General features: G+C 43.9%; 1 protein-coding gene across 4 annotated transcripts in view; it reads right to left on the reverse strand.

Moving 5' to 3' along the window:
- NELL1 (neural EGFL like 1) overlaps nucleotides 1–18,474 on the reverse strand; it is an 860,783-nt gene that overhangs the window by 30,923 nt on the left and 811,386 nt on the right. For all 4 annotated transcript variants that reach the window (XM_073578304.1, XM_073578303.1, XM_073578306.1 and 1 more), the window contains one exon: nucleotides 1,283–1,476. In XM_073578304.1, the coding sequence (XP_073434405.1) occupies nucleotides 1,283–1,476 (194 nt within the window). The remainder of the gene's footprint in view (nucleotides 1–1,282; nucleotides 1,477–18,474) is intronic.

Here is an 18,474-nt window from a genome sequence, read left to right on the forward strand (position 1 = left end):
GCACGTCTGGACGCTGTGGGTTATGGCGGTGTGTGCCTGTTAGTTCCCTGGAGGGAATGAACGTGCAGCATGGTGAAACAGCACGAGGCAACCCTGACGTGGGTGAGATAACTTGGTGGCTAGAAAGCCTGCGCATTGAACAGTGCATATCTTGGGTGATGCAAGGATAACAGCTGAACTCTGTAATGGACGCAATGCTGGCTATATGCTGTTTTCTGTTGCTGTGACGGTTTATGAAACTGAAATAAACCGCATGGATTATACTGCTTTATGAAAACCCGTGCCGGATGTGACTTATTCGCTGCCAAGCGAGTGTCCCCTAACCCTGAAGGACAGTGCTACCTCACACACTCAAGACCTGGATGAGCCCAAATGACACCACACTGAGCTCGTATAGATGACGGACGACACGTCAACAGCTCGTATAGGGCATCAATACTTACTGATTGGAGGGAAATCTGAATTAAATCCATCCCTTATAACAATACCCACTAATGGTGCAGCTGTATACTACAAAAATTCAGAAAATACTCTTTCCGTTTTCTGTATACAGCTCCTATATGGATCTATGTGTTTCCATGGTTACAAAGTTTAAACACCTTTTTATGTTTTTTTTTATTCTGCAGTTGTCTATTATTTTCTACTTTCTGGATTAGTAACAGTAAAGGACAGAAAAGTTTGCTACAATTTATCAAGGTGCTTGAAGGGTTACTCCACCTCCTTGTAAAGAGTTATCACCTGTCCAAAAAAAATGGGAATAAAGTGAGGGTCCGACCGCTGGGACCCACAAGTTATTCTTTATCATTTGGAAAGACATGTCATACACATATGGCATCTTTTAGTTTATTTATTTATTTTTTTTAAATATCCTATGCTCAATACTGGCTGTTGAATGAGTTAACTGAGACTCTGTCAGTGAGCTCCATCTGATAGGGAAGAGGGTGTGCCTTATTTGTCTCTTTCTGAGCTCCTGTACTGATTTATGACCACATCACAGTTCATCTGAACTTTGATTTTGAGGCAATAAATCAGCTAAAAAAAAAAAAAAGCCAGATAAGACAGTTACAAACTCTCGGTCATGGCGTGCTCACTGATGGATTCTCTGTTAACTTTTTCTCCAGCCAGAGAGAAAAAATAAAACCTATAAAAGCCAAACTATGTAAAATGTTTAATGAGACCCAATTGTATACATTTGGGAATAAAACTAATGTTTACATTTAAGGAAAAAAAAATGCAACAGATGTGTCGATATTCATTAACAAGTGTCATCCTCCGGATTTACCTTGCACGAACAAACCGAGCATCTGTCTTCTTTTAGGGTCCAGACTTGGCCGTTGCGTTTCAGCCCACCTTCGTGAGGACAGTCCCCCGTACAAGACGGGCCAGACGGACAAAGACAGTCAAATCCTCCTTCTAAGTTGACACAAGCCGAATCGTTCCAGCACGTGTGAGTCCTCAACGCACATTCGTCAATATCTGCAAAAACAAAATGAGTTTCATTTGGTTAATCTGTTCCTAATCTTGGGTTCCAGCATGCAGTTTACTCCAGTCACCCCCAAATCTGCATTCAAACAAAGTGCATTCAGATGAAAGCTGCGTCATCAGAGTGATGCCGTTGAGTCGCGAGTGCCTCCACAGTAGAATTTTGGAAACCGCTTTGGATGTGAATGGAATTTAAATTATCCAAACCTGTAGAAAATAATGTCAACGTACTGAAGTGTAACTAAAGGGGCATCTCGATTATCGCCTATCCCCAGGATTATTTCCGACAAATCCAAAGTATCATTTCCCTCCTAATGCACTTTGATTGCCGATCTCTGCATGCTGTTAGTGAATGGAAACTCTCCAGTTCACATCCAGAATCTGGACGCAGGCATAGACACAACAGCCAGATCTGACACACTGTAACAAGCCCCGCAGCTGTTTCAGCTGGACAGGGATCCCAACAGGTTTTCAGCCTTTGGATGTAAAGAATGGCTGCTGTCATTCACAGAGAGCAAGCAGAGATCTTACAGATGATTGATAATCCATATACAAAGAATATTGGAAAGTTTTGTGGAAAAGGAGCAATCATCTAATCCCTCAAACAAGGATGAAAAGACTCTTGTCTGGCTACAAAAAGCGTTTACAAGCTGTGATACTTGCAAAAGGGGGTGCTAAATGGGTACTAACCATGAAGAGTGCCCACATGTTTGCATTGGCCCATTTTCCTTTTTGCAATTTTTAAAATGAAAAATAAAGACATAAATAAAAATTTTATATATATATATATATATATATATATATATATAATAATCTTTTTTTTTATATAGCGCTAACATATTCCGCAGCTCTTTACAGATTGCACACATTATCATCACTGTCCCTGATGAGGCTCACAATCTACATTCCCCATCAGTATGTCTTTGGAGAGTGGGAGGAAACTGGAGAACCCGGAGGAACCCACGCAAACACGGAGGGAACATACTCCTTGCAGATGTTGTCCTTGGTGGGATTCAAACCCAGGGCTCCAGCGCTGCAACGCTGCATCGCTAACCACTGAGCCACCGTGGGGGGTTTTTATAAAATTTTTTGCCTAAAATATAAAGGAAATGTGTCATCTATAACTTTAGCCCTTTTAGAGATCATTTTAGCTTCAACTTGCTTTAGGCTGTGTTCACACGGATTTACCAAAAAATCCACTCAAAAAACGCCTAAAAGAAGCTTCCCATTCATTTTAATGCATTTGCACTTTTTGTGCATATTGATGCGTTTTTTTACTGCGAAAAAACGCTTTGCAGTAAAAAACGCAGCATGCTCATTCATTTTGCGGTAAATTCCTCATTTCTGGCTATCTTCTATGTATCTGGGGACGCTGCGGCAAAAACGAGCGGAAAAAACGTGCGGTTTCTGGGAAGGAGTCCTGTTTTTATGCAGAAATTTTCTGCATACGTGTGCACATAGCCTAACGTTTGCCCACACTTTTACATGCCACTGTAGCATTATGGGTTATTACACTGTGATAAATGCTCATGATCAAGATGTAATGTAACATTCCTATAGTAATGAGATCAGTAGGGAAGATCCCATTTTTTAGTGGGACCATTCTATATGATGAATGTGCTCTGTGAGGACAGAAGTCTCCGGATTTTCGCCCGTCCAGATCTTGTCTTCTGTTACGCGCAGAACGTTCTACATGTTTTGCTGTGAATTCCCAACATTTCGCTATGAGGCTGATACAGTTGTACTAGGAGTAATGGAGCACAGCTCTGTGATGGGTGATCGGGATAAGAAGGCTGCAGGTGGCATCACCTTCCTCCCAAGAATAAAGAGTGAGCGGCGTGCGTCGGGGGATAAGTCACCGCACATCATCTCAGCCGCGCACATTGTCATCCAGTAATGGCGCCACACAGATTGTGTCAGCAGGTCGGGCGTAAACTGCTGCAGCGCTAGGAGGGGGATTTACAGACCACCGCCCCAAGTAAAAATAATGTGTATGTCACAGGAGAGACTGCCCCATTTCCACATTCTCTTCTGGAGAAACACTTTTTTTTTTTTCAATTTTGACCCAAATGTCCCCAATTTGGAAATGGTATGTGGAACCTTCTTCAGGAATAAGGGCTGCGGAGAATCATTATATGGCTGAAGCTTCCAACTGAGGCGCAGATCACTGGGAGGACGCACTGAACTTATTAAATGGCGTGCACCGATTATTGAATGTTTTACATCGTTCTCCAGCGAGCCCTTCATTAGGCCAAGTTCCCACAAAAAGTTTTGGGTGAGATTTTTTACTCTTCATATTTTAGAAAAAATGCAAGTAACCCATTTTACTTAATACGCGCAGAAAATCTGCAACATCAAAAAGTTCACCAAAAACTCATTATGGGAACATAGCCGTACGGGATTATCCAGGACTTTGATTAGTTTTTCATATGGGATTAAGAACTTACTGGCAGGAAGTTGCAAACTACCTGCATGTTCTTCCTGGTCCTAAACCCCCGCATCACCCCTTCAAGACTGGCGTATGAAACGCCCCATAGGTCCCACACAGTACCATCAAACACCCCATAGTTCACACACAGTACCGCCAAACGCACCATAGCACCCGCACAGTACCATCAAACACCCCACAGTTCACACACAGTACCGCCAAACGCCCCACAGTTCACACACAGTACCGCCAAACACCCCATAGTACCCGCACAGTAGTAATAATAATAATAATCTTTATTTTTATATAGCGCTAACATATTCCGCAGCGCTTTACAATTTGCACATATTATCATCACTGTCCCCGATGGGGCTCACAATCTAAATTCCCTATCAGTATGTCTTTAGAATGTGGGAGGAAACCGGAGTACCCGGAGGAAACCCACGCAAACACGGGGAGAACATACAAAACTCCTTGCAGATGTTGTCCTTGGTGGGATTCGAACCCAGGACCCCAGCGCTGCAAGGCTGCAGTGCTAACCACTGAGCCACCGTGCCGCCATACGCCCTATAGTTCTCGCACAGTACCGCCAAACGCCCCATAGTACCATCAAACATCCCCATAGTTCTCGCACAGTACCTCCAAACGCCCCATAAGTCCCGCACAGTACCGCCAAACGCCCCACAGTTCACACACAGTACCGCCAAACACCCCATAGTACCCGCACAGTACCACCAAATGCCCCATAGTACCTGCACAGTACCGCCAAACGCCCCATAGTACCCACACAGTGCCACCAAACGCCCCATAGTACTCTCACAGTACTGCCAAATGCCCCATAGTACCCACACAGTACCGCCAAACGCCCCATAGTACCCACACAGTACCGCCAAACGCCCCATAGTACCCGCACAGTACCACCAAACGCCCCATAGTACCCGCACAGTACCGCCAAACGCCCCATAGTACCCGCACAGTACCACCAAATGCCCCATAGTACCTGCACAGTGCCACCAAACGCCCCATAGTACTCTCACAGTACTGCCAAATGCCCCATAGTACCCACACAGTACCGCCAAACGCCCCATAGTACCCACACAGTACCGCCAAACGCCCCATAGTACCCGCACAGTACCGCCAAACGCCCCATAGTACCCGCACAGTACCGCCAAACGCCCCATAGTACCCGCACAGTACCGCCAAACGCCCCATAGTACCCACACAGTGCCACCAAACGCCCCATAGTACCCGCACAGTACCGCCAAACGCCCCATAGTACCCGCACAGTACCGCCAAACGCCCCATAGTACCCGCACAGTACCGCCAAATGCCCCATAGTACCCGCACAGTACCGCCAAACACCCCATAGTACCCGCAGAGTACCGCCAAACAATACTAAAAAGTAATACCCAGTTTAGTGATGGCGGGATAATGCTATGAGCTGTTATCAGAGCTCGGCCTCCTAGTTCCGCAGAACTTAAATCTTATTCTTCAGCACAAGACATTTTGGACAATTGTAGCTTCAGCTCCGTGGGAACAGTTTGGGGAAGACCCTTTTCTGTTCCCCATGACTGTGCCCAGAGCACAAGCTCCATACAGACATCAGGGGGTTTAATAGATAACCAGGCCACACAGAGCCCGGACCTCCGCCCCATCCAACAACTAGACCTGAGATTGTGTCCCCCCCAACGTCATGGTCTGACCTCACAAATGCTCATCTGGATAAAGGAGCAAAAATCCCCACAGACTCCTCCAAAGTCCCATACAAATCCTTCCCAGAAGAGCGGGAGCCTTATATCTGCAGAGGGGCGACTCCATATTAATGTCCATGTCTGTAGAATGGGAGGTGAGAAAAGCTCCTGTAGGGGGGATGTGGAGGGGGGATGTTTAGCTAATTTTGCTGTTATCAAGAACAATCCTATTCAGAGCTCTTATAACATGGTGAGGCGATGACAACATAATATGTTGCAGTTCAAAATACAATTACGGTAAATGAGTTTTCCACTACTATGGTGCTGACGACACTCTAAGGATAGGTCATTACTTTCAGATCAGTGGGGGTCTGACGTCTGTCTCCCCCATCTAAACTATAAGCTAAATATTTGCCATAGATACCGGCGGAGCAGCGCCACCTGTAGGCCGTTCATATAATATTGGATTATAAATGGCTGCAGTTCAGAATGGGAGCGCCACCCTGACATGTCAGGAACCTTGTTTTCATTCATGCAGATCGCTCTACGGCTATGCCATATACCGTACCCGGAAATAAAGGTTGTTTCCCTTTTAAATGAGATACATTGTTACTATTTTCCGTCTGTTTCCTGACATACCGCCACGTAGTGCACCCCTGTGCAGGTCAGAGGCTGATTATCCGTAACGATCCGGATTATTCCGCAATGTTTTTTCCAATGAGAAGCACAGGTGTAACGCCGCTCTTCTCTCTGAGCGACATCTTATATATCTACTCTAAACCCCTGGAAAGTTTACGGCATGTGCTGCCAAGTGAAACAAAAGCATAAAGTTCCCTTTAAGTTTTTTTTTTTTTTTGCTGTACAGATGCTCATATGAAATATGTCAGCGCGATAAAATGGAGGCCGGCGCGTACTCCGATCCATAAAACCCTTCATAAGTCAATTTTAGAACCTCTAACACATAATAACGTGCCGCAATCCTCACAAGTGATGTTTTCCTCCCACAAAACACGGCAATTGCTTTAAAATGTAACTTTTCATTGTGCAGATTTACGGCGTGGGCAGCACAATCGGAGATTTACCACCTTACAGAAAAATAAAGGAAAGGTGGGTGGCAATCCGTCTAAGAGCGAGGAGGGCGGCGAGAGAACTTGTTACACATTTTACGCTAATGGGGAATCTGCTGCTGCTGCTGGGACTTGTAGTTCTAGGTAATCGTTTTCCTGGAGTTTTCGTGGTCCAGCAAATAAATGTCCCCGGCTGGTAGTATATGGACACCTCAACTTCTCCACTCCAAGAGGGGAGTGGGGACTGACATTATAGGTGAAGAGTGTGTGCAGGCTTGTTTCACAGCTGAGGGTTTGTCACAGTGTGTCACTTGAAATTTTCTCTAAGTTAAATTCAATGTACGGCAGGAAAGAAGTCTCTGGCTCCAAACTCCCGATGCAGAGCGCTCACCTCCACTGTATCCTATGAGCAGGATCCGGTCAGAGGTTTCAGCCCTGAATGTAAATGATAAATGTTTTTGTACAGCAAGATCTTCAAAATATTCAGAACATAAAGTGACTTAAGATATGAAATATCTGTACAGGAATTTCTCTTCATTTTCTGGACTGCGCTGTGAACAGCAGGCACCGATGAAGAGTAATGGTCTTCGATGGTGCGCTCAGTGTCAGGCAGCAGCTGTAAAGCCCTGTGCCAACGGCGCTTATAAATGGGGCGGAAGTGAAATATCAGGCTTGGTTTTCACATGTACGAGTCCGGGTTTCATAAGTTACAACTGGAAAGGAATATATTGATCCTACAGATTTATCAGCCAATTACAAGCCCCGTTATCAATAAATCGCTATTTGGCGAAATTTGAAATCGATTGCATCCCAAATGACGCCGAGTTCTTGCCAGCAGTGACGGCACTCCCAGCGACGGGAATCGCAGAAATGTAAGAACTGCCTAAAACGCGAGGAGCATTTACAATGCCGGCTTATGACTCGCTCTACTGGAGAGGAACATTTACTGTATGAAACCAATTTTACAGATAATATTCATCACCCGCGGAAAATCAATGGAATATTAAGGATCGGGGGATGGACACGCATTATGGCCTAATTGGATCATACTTCAGCCTCGTAGCCAATGCCCGTGTTCAGCGGCCATCGCGGAGAGCGCTCAATCAGACCATGGGCGGTTAAACCGGCAAATATGCTAAAAATTGATTCTCGCTTCCACCTGGAAAATAAATGAACATGTCGGCTTTGTTGTACGGCCGCTGCTGGGAATAATTGGACTATAAGATGTAAACATGTCTTAGGAAAGCGGATTAGGGGGCCAAGGTGCGGGATGGTGCTCGACATTCAGAGGAGACGGGGCTTTAGGGATGAACTCGGAGGCCGGCCGCCCGCAGTCGCCCCTAATTGCTTTACTTATGACAGTAAAATCTAATTCGCCTTCCTTGCAATCTAGCAGATTTATAGAAAGCCAGATGTTGGCAATTTAGGAGGCCGCATTACTCATATTCTCCGCAACGCAGACTTGTTTGCACTAAACAAAGCCAACTTAATCTATTATACATTTCTCTGGAGAGGCAAAGTGCGAACAGCGGTAACCTATTAGAAGAGTGCCAGCTCCGCGCACCGCGGGAAGATGGGCGCCATCAGAGACCGGCGGAAACCACGTGTGAATGGTGTACGAGATGGGGAAGTGTTTATAGGATATACGGGGGGCGTCATATATAGGTGTGCAATACAGGGGGTGTACCGGGGGATATATAATATATAGGGGCATGCAGAGGAGTCATCATATATAGGTGTGTGTAATACAGGGGATGTATGGGGGATATATACAGCTCTGGCAAAAATTAAGAGACCACTACAAAATGTTCAATTTGTCTGATTTTTCTCTTTATAGAATAAAAGAGCACTTTACATCTTACTCCAAAATATACCTATAAACTACTGACAACATGTCTTCCAATTTCCAAGCACTAAATTTTGTATTTATTTTCAGAAAATGAGAAATGGTCAAAAGAACAAAAAAATGCAGCATTTGCAGACCTCAAATAATGCTAAGAAAACAAGTTCATAATCATTTAGAAACAACAATACTAATGTTGTAACTCAGGAAGAGTTCAGAAATCAGTATTTTGTGGAATAACCATGATTGTTAATCACAGCTTCCATGCGTCTTGGCTGCTTTCCACCAGTCTTTCACACTGCTTTTGGGTGACCTTATGCCACTCCTGGTACAATAATGTAAGCAGTTCTTCTTTGTTTGATGGCTTGTGACTATCCATCTTCCTCTTGATTACATTCCAGAAATTTTCAATGGGGTTCAGGTCTGGAGACTGGGCTGGTCCTTCATCCACACATTGATTGATCTAGCTGTGTGGCATGGCGCATTGTCCTGCCGGAAAAACCAGTCCTCAGACTTGGGGAACATTGCCCGAGCAGAAGGAATCAACTGTTTTTCCAGGATAACCTTTTATGTAGCTTGATTCATACGTCTTTCGCGCAAAGATTATCCTGCCCAATTCCAGCCTTGCTGAAGCATCCCCAGATCACCAATCCTCCACCAAATTTCACAGTGGGTGCAAGACACCGTGACTTGTATGCCTCTCCAGGTCTCCGTCTAACCATTAGACCAGCTGTTGGGCAAAGCTGAAAATTAGACTCATCAGAGAAGATTACCTTACTCCAATCCTCTACGGTCCAATCCTTATGGTCTTTGGCAAACTTCAGCCTGGCTCTCCTTTGCATGTCATTGATTAAAAGGATTTTTTCTAGCTTTACATGACTTGAACCTTGCCTCTAGGAGCCTGATACAAACTGTTCTTTCCATGCACTTCACCCCAGCTGCCATTCCTTTTGTAGGTCACTTGATGTCATCTTGCAGTTGCTGAGTGACTTTCGAATAAGAAGACGGTAATCCCAGTCAGTGGAGAGTCGTTTTCGCCCTCTGCTGGTCTGTAGCTTTGTTGTCCCCAATGTCTGATGCTTGACCTTGTTGTAATGGACTGCCGACTTAGAAATTTTAAGGATGCAGGCAACATGACGCTCACTGTATCCCTCTGCTAGTAAAGCCAGAATTGAGCCCTTCTTTTCCTCACTCAAGACTTTTCCTTTCAACTCCTTTGGCATGGTTAAAAGTTATTTTTTATTCCTATTACTTTTGGGATATTACTAGCACTTGTTTTGCCATCCAGCTTGTCCTATTGCAAGAGGATTGTGACCACCACAGCAGGGTTTTTAGGCTACATGCACACGCTGCGGAATGTGGTGCGGATTTGGCCTCGTGGATTTTGTAAAATCCGCAGGTAAATCTGCAGGTCAAATCTGCACTTTTTGCTGCGGTGTACAGTACCATTATTCCCTATGGGAATAAAAAAACGTAGTGTAGACGGTGCGGATTTTTTCGCGCGGTTTTTCTGCAGTTTTGAAACCACAGAAAGAATTGACATGTCAATTCTTTCTGCGGAATTCGCAGCGGTTTGCCATCTCCTCCATTGTGGAGATGAAACACCGCAGGGCAAAACCGCAGAGCGATCCGCAGGTAAAACCGCAGATCTTTTGACCTGCAGATTTACCTGCGGATTTTACAAAATCCGCGCGGCCAAATCCGCACCCCATTCTGCAGCGTGTGCACATAGCCTTAGACTTTCCTTTGTTAAATAAGATTTGGTTCAGGTGATCACCTAATCAGAAGCACATTAAGTAGAATGAGGTGTCCTCTAGTTGGAATTCAACAGACACTGGAATGGAATGGCTGTCAGACATGGAGAGAAGCTGATTTTTATAAAACTGTGCAGTGGTCTCTTAATTTTTGCCAGAGCTGTATAATATATAAGGGCATCATACAGAGGAGTAATCATATATAGGTGTGTAATACATGGGGTATTCAGGGATATATATGTGATTATGGGAATATAATATATATATATATATATATATATATATATATATATATGGGCATACTGAGGAGTAATCATATATAGGTGTGTGTAATACAGGGGATGTATGGGAGGTATATATTATATATAGGGGCATCATACAGAGGAGTAATCATATATGGGTCTATATATTACAGGGAGTGTATGGGTGATATAAAATATATAGGAGATGTACGGGGATATATAATATATAGGGGCATACTTAGGAGTAATCATACATAGGTGAGTGTAACACAGGGGATGTACGGGGGATATGCAATATAGCCGGGCATCATACAGAAGAGTAGTCTTATAATAAATAGGTGTGTGTGTAATAAAGGGGATGTACGGGGGGCTATATAATATATAGGGGCATCATATAGAGGAGTAATCATATATAGGTGTGTGTAATACAAGGGACGTATGGTGAGAGGTGACACTCCTGCAGACGTCTCTTCTGTCCCTTCCTGCTCCCTGCGCACCTCCCCAGCCTATTAAGTCCCCAAACCTGTAATAAGGCAATGAGAATAAGCATGATGCTCCACATCCTATACTGGGGGCAATCATTCCACAGTGAGCACTAGCCACCAATCCAACGGCAGGAGACAATCTGCCACCTCCTCTGTCTGCACCTTCCAGGTCCAATGTTCGGCACAGATGATGATTAGATCTAATCTGCTCCTTTCTTCTCCACACACAGAATATTTTGTTGTATGAAAAGAAACATTGTATCAGATTAGTAACTCCTCCATCGCAGACTCAATTATTCTCCACTATTTACATTTGACATTTTTAAGCAGGATATTTCCCACAGTGGTTCGGAACACAAGAATTTATTTTATTTCAGGCTATTCATAGTAGTCCATGCTGTGTGATAACTACTCAGCTTCCAAACTGCATTTATAAAGGTTACAGTCATCTCCACAAACTACTGTAAGCCTAAAATCAGCATAGCTAATGTGTCAGGAATATAACGATGATAAAAATATCCATTATGTACAAAAATATAACTAATATAATACTATGAATGTTATTAATTAATATATTACCACCCCAGGTACAAAAAAAAAACTGCGATAATACTTCTATATAAAAGAATATCATGACTTTTATTTCTAATATGTACAAGAATATAACTACTGTAATACTGCCACTATGTACAAGAATATAACTACTATAATACTGCTCCTATGTACAAGAATATAACTACTATAATACTGCTCCTATGTACAAGAATATAACTACTATAATACTGTCCCTATGTACAAGAATATAACTACTATAATACTGCTCCTATGTACAAGAATATAACTACTATAATACTGCCCCTATGTACAAGAATATAACTACTATAATACTGCCCCCTATGTACAAGAATATAACTACTGTAATACTGCCCCTATGTACAAGAATATAACTACTATAATACTGTCCCTATGTACAAGAATATAACTACTATAATACTGCCCCCTATGTACAAGAATATAACTACTATAATACTGCCCCTATGTACAAGAATATAACTACTATAATACTGCCCCCTATGTACAAGAATATAACTACTGTAATACTGCCCCTATGTACAAGAATATAACTACTATAATACTGCCCCTATGTACAAGAATATAACTACTATAATACTGCCCCCTATGTACAAGAATATAACTACTATAATACTGCTCCTATGTACAAGAATATAACTACTGTAATACTGCCCCTATGTACAAGAATATAACTACTATAATACTGCTCCTATGTACAAGAATATAACTACTATAATACTGCTCCTATGTACAAGAATATAACTACTATAATACTGTCCCTATGTACAAGAATATAACTACTATAATACTGCTCCTATGTACAAGAATATAACTACTATAATACTGCCCCTATGTACAAGAATATAACTACTATAATACTGCCCCCTATGTACAAGAATATAACTACTATAATACTGCCCCCTATGTACAAGAATATAGCTACTATAATACTGCCCCTATGTACAAGAATATACAGTGGTGGAAAAAAAGTATTTAGTCAGTCAGCAATAGTGCAAGTTCCACCACTTAAAAGATGAGAGGCGTCTGTAATTTACATCATAGGTAGACCTCAACTATGGGAGACAAACTGAGAAAAAAAAATCCAGAAAATCACATTGTCTGTTTTTTTTTCATTCATTTGCATATTATGGTGGAAAATAAGTATTTGGTCAGAAACAAGCAATCAAGATTTCTGGCTCTCACAGACCTGTAACTTCTTCTTTAAGAGTCTCCTCTTTCCTCCACTCATTACCTGTAGTAATGGCACCTGTTTAAACTTGTTATCAGTATAAAAAGACACCTGTGCACACCCTCAAACAGTCTGACTCCAAACTCCACTATGGTGAAGACCAAAGAGCTGTCAAAGGACACCAGAAACAAAATTGTAGCCCTGCACCAGGCTGGGAAGACTGAATCTGCAATAGCCAACCAGCTTGGTGTGAAGAAATCAACTGTGGGAGCAATAATTAGAAAATGGAAGACATACAAGACCACTGATAATCTCCCTCGATCTGGTGCTCCACGCAAAATCCCACCCCGTGGGGTCAGAATGATCACAAGAACGGTGAGCAAAAATCCCAGAACCACGCGGGGGGACCTAGCGAATGAACTGCAGAGAGCTGGGACCAATGTAACAAGGCCTACCATAAGTAACACACTACGCCACCATGGACTCAGATTCTGCAGTGCCAGACGTGTCCCACTGCTTAAGCCTGTACATGTCCGGGCCCGTCTGAAGTTTGCTAGAGAGCATTTGGATGATCCAGAGGAGTTTTGGGAGAATGTCCTATGGTCTGATGAAACCAAACTGGAACTGTTTGGTAGAAACACAACTTGTCGTGTTTGGAGGAAAAAGAATACTGAGTTGCATCCATCAAACACCATACCTACTGTAAAGCATGGTGGTGGAAACATCATGCTTTGGGGCTGTTTCTCTGCAAAGGGGCCAGGACGACTGATCCGGGTACATGAAAGAATGAATGGGGCCATGTATCGTGAGATTTTGAGTGCAAACCTCCTTCCATCAGCAAGGGCATTGAAGATGAAATGTGGCTGGGTCTTTCAACATGACAATGATCCAAAGCACACCGCCAGGGCAACGAAGAAGTGGCTTCGTAAGAAGCATTTCAAGGTCCTGGAGTGGCCTAGCCAGTCTCCAGATCTCAACCCTATAGAAAACCTTTGGAGGGAGTTGAAAGTCCGTGTTGCCAAGCGAAAAGCCAAAAACATCACTGCTCTAGAGGAGATCTGCATGGAGGAATGGGCCAACATACCAACAACAGTGTGTGGCAACCTTGTGAAGACTTACAGAAAACGTTTGACCTCTGTCATTGCCAACAAAGGATATATCACAAAGTATTGAGATGAAATTTTGTTTCTGACCAAATACTTATTTTCCACCATAATATGCAAATAAAATGAAAAAAAAAACAGACAATGTGATTTTCTGGATTTTTTTTTCTCAGTTTGTCTCCCATAGTTGAGGTCTACCTATGATGTAAATTACAGACGCCTCTCATCTTTTTAAGTGGTGGAACTTGCACTATTGCTGACTGACTAAATACTTTTTTTCCCCACTGTAACTACTATAATACTGCCCTCTATGTACAAGAATATAACTACTATAATACTGCACCTATGTACAAGAATATAACTACTATAATACTGCCCCTATGTACAAGAATATAACTACTATAATTCTGCCCCCTATGTACTAGAATATAACTACTATAATTCTGCCCCCTATGTACAAGAATATAACTACTATAATACTGCTCCTATGTACAAGAATATAACTACTATAATTCTACCCCCTATGTACAAGAATATAACTACTATAATACTGCTCCTATATACAAGAATATAACTACTATAATACTGCTACTATGTACAAGAATATAACTACTATAATACTGCTACTATGTACAAGAATATAACTACTATAATACTGCTACTATGTACAAGAATATAACTACTATAATACTGCCCCCTATGTACAAGAATATAACTACTATAATACTGCCACTATGTACAGGAATATAACTACTATAATACTGCCCCCTATGTACAAGAATATAACTACTAGAATACTGCTCCTATGTACAAGAATATAACTACTATAATACTGCCCCCTATGTACAAGAATATAACTACTATAATTCTGCCCCCTATGTACAAGAATATAACTACTAGAATACTGCTACTATGTACAAGAATATAACTACTATAATACTGCTACTATGTACAAGAATATAACTACTATAATACTGCTACTATGTACAAGAATATAACTACTATAATACTGCCCCCTATGTACAAGAATATAACTACTATAATACTGCCCCCTATGTACAAGAATATAACTACTATAATACTGCTACTATGTACAAGAATATAACTACTATAATACTGCCCCCTATGTACAAGAATATAACTACTATAATTCTGCCCCCTATGTACAAGAATATAACTACTAGAATACTGCTACTATGTACAAGAATATAACTACTAGAATACTGCTACTATGTACAAGAATATAACTACTATAATACTGCTACTATGTACAAGAATATAACTACTATAATACTGCTACTATGTACAAGAATATAACTACTATAATACTGCCCCCTATGTACAAGAATATAACTACTATAATACTGCCACTATGTACAGGAATATAACTACTATAATACTGCCCCCTATGTACAAGAATATAACTACTAGAATACTGCTCCTATGTACAAGAATATAACTACTATAATACTGCCCCCTATGTACAAGAATATAACTACTATAATTCTGCCCCCTATGTACAAGAATATAACTACTAGAATACTGCCCCTATGTACAAGAATATAACTACTATAATACTGCCCCTATGTACAAGAATATAACTACTATAATACTGCTCCTATGTACAAGAATATAACTACTATAATACTGCCTCCTAGCTGTGAGGTTGTGTGTCAGTGGTTCTCCTGATGTCTGGAGCAAGCCCAGGGAGTGGCCACCCTGGGCGGGGAAGCTCCCCTGGCAAGGCCCAGGCTTCCCGGCCTACACTGGGACTAGCCTCTCAGGCTTCTACTAATGGGAATGTTAATCCCAAAGCCGCTGTGAGTCCAGTGAATGCAGCGAGTCAAAGCTGCAGCAGTTCTATGAAGAAAGAAACAGTTGTGAGTAAAGTTTTGGGAGGAAAACCTTCTCCAGTTCCAGCAAAGAAGCCAGAAGGAAAAGTCTCTGTGAGTGATGGAAACCAGCTGAATGTGAAGTCTTGTAGCTCCCCAGTCGGTAAGCAGCTCCTGCCAGGTGCACAGGTGAGATCGGCCCCAGCTGGGCAGATCACCTCTGCTGCTTCCAGGCAGAGACGGACGTCTTTGGAAAGGCAGACAATGCAGGAGAACCTACAGCAACATGGCAGTATGGCGCGGTCAGGACGCACACGGTCACAGTCAGGTGGCAGCGCTAAACCTGCTGCGGAGCCTGCATCCAGCCAAGGGGCCACAAAACCATCTATGGTGGACCCGCACAAGACAGGATTCAAAACCCCTGTACCCGTGGTCAAGACTAAACCTGTGGGGCCGGCGCGTGCACCCGAGCTGCAGCTAGCGGATGAGATACCGGGACTTGTCCGAAAACTGGGTGAGTTACAGCAGCAAAAAAAAGCGCTGCAAATGGAGGTAGACTTCATCTATAGCCTAAAGACCACTATTCCTGCCAGCAATGATGCGTATGACTTGAGACTGAACACACTGGGTGTACAGCTGGCGAGTGTTGTGCAGGACACTGAATCTGTGCTGGAGAGCATGGGGCCCCTGGCAGAGACCTACAGGAACCGCGAGCGGTTCGCCTCCTACAAGCAGGACTGTGCTGTAGAGGCCAGGACCCCTGATGTTCAGGACGGGACCCCCCAGCAGCGGACACGGCCAGTGTTACAGGCTGCCCGCTTCTGCTTCCAGGAGGGTAAACAACTGCAGCAGCAGGCAGCTCAGTGTGAACAGGAGCATACACTTCAGACTGCAGCAGAGGCACCACAGGTCCCAGAATGCCCCACACAGGAGCAGGACAGTGTATGTGAGACTGTTTGTGCTGATGAGGCAGCCGAGTGTGAACAGGAGCATACACTGCAGACTCCAGCAGAGGCACCACAGGTCCCAGAATGCCCCACACAGGAGCAGGACAGTATATGTGAGACTGTTTGTGCTGATGAGACAGTCGAGTGTGAACAGGAGCACACAATGCAGACTCCAGCAGAGGCACCACAGGTCCCAGAATGCCCCACACAGGAGCAGGACAGTATATGTGAGACTGTTTGTGCTGATGAGACAGTCGAGTGTGAACAGGAGCACACAATGCAGACTCCAGCAGAGGCACCACAGGTCCCAGAATGCCCCACACAGGAGCAGGACAGTGTATGTGAGACTGTTTGTGCTAAATGAGGCCGAGGCTGAGGCTGAGGCACAGACTGTGGCTGGTGATGCTGTGCCCATGGGGTCGGGGGTTGGAGGGGTTTCACATTCTGTATTGGACGTCGCACTGTCTGATGATAATGATGCTGCTCATGATAATGTGCATGATATGTGTGATTATCCCCCTTTGCCATCCAGTCCACAAGGTGTGACAGCCCCCCCTGCTGCAGGCCCTCTCCCTGTCAGTCAGCCCAGTGTGACCCGGCAGGTGCCCCCCAGGAATGCCTGGAGCCGCGGCGCCCCATCCTTCACTTCCAGCGCCAGGTACACCGGCCAGACATTCAAACGCATTAATGTGGTGCGGTTTAAATACATAGGTGCCAAGGAGGATCTGCCACAACGCAGGTATGTGGTGAGAGAGCTGCTCTGCGGCCAGATGGGGTTTGTGGCAAATGAGATACTGGCAGTGTCTAATCTTCAGGACAGGCAGGGCTACGAGGTCAGCTTCAAGCTCATGTCTGACCTGGACAGATTCTGGGCCAATTACCCCAAGTTCAGAGATGCTGAGGGCTGGAATAAGTTTGTGTTGGTTCCTATCTCCAGGCCGGACACAGTCACAGTAAACATCACGTTCTGGAATGAGGCCGTTCCTCCACAGGACATCGAGGTGTGGCTCCGGAGACACTGTGACCTCGTCTCTGGACTCACCAAGGTCAGAGATGAGGATGGTATCTGGACAATGGGGTGGCGGGTCTTGGTAAAATTGCAGCAATGTAATAACATCACTGCCCACTTACCCAACTCCTTCTTCATTGGGAGGGAGAAGGGAAGGTGTTATTATCCCGGGCAACCCAGAAAGTGCTTCAAATGTGGTGGGAAAGGTCATCTGGCTAACGCCTGTACTGTGGTGAAGTGCAGTCTGTGTGGGGCAATCGGCCATGTCGCTGCAGACTGCCGGGACGTCAGGTGCAACCTCTGTGGTAAGATGGGCCACCCTCACAGGGACTGTCCAGACGCCTGGCACAACATCTGCAGAGTCTTCCCTGATGAGTTAGTGATGGCAGGGGCAGAGGCTCAGGAGGATGAGGATGTGGTGGCAGGGACACATGAGGAGGAGTATTTAATGTCAGGAGAGATGTTGACCAACTCAGATGCCCACCAGGAGTCCACTCAGGCAGCACCAGAGAAGCAGGGTGCAGAGGGGAACATGGAGGTCGTCCATCAGGTCCAGCAGCCTCAGATAGCCCCCCCTTCAGCATCGCTGTCTGTATCTGATGACTGGAACATTAATAATAATAAAAGGAAGAAAAAGAACACATCCTCCCGTAAACCTGAGGCAGAATATGACACTGGTCAGAGTGCTAGTAAGAAGGTTCAGAATTCTGCAGGAGTGATGGTCGTGTCCAACAAGTATGGAGTTTTATCTGACTCCAATGGTGACGATTATGAGGAAGAGTTGAGGAAAGTTGATGCTGAGTGTGACAGGGACATAGAGGACCATCCC

Source organism: Dendrobates tinctorius, unplaced genomic scaffold (genome assembly GCF_039654945.1).
Source record: "Dendrobates tinctorius isolate UK_male_01 unplaced genomic scaffold, ASM3965494v1 ptg000059l, whole genome shotgun sequence".
Taxonomy (NCBI): Eukaryota; Metazoa; Chordata; class Amphibia; order Anura; family Dendrobatidae; genus Dendrobates; species Dendrobates tinctorius.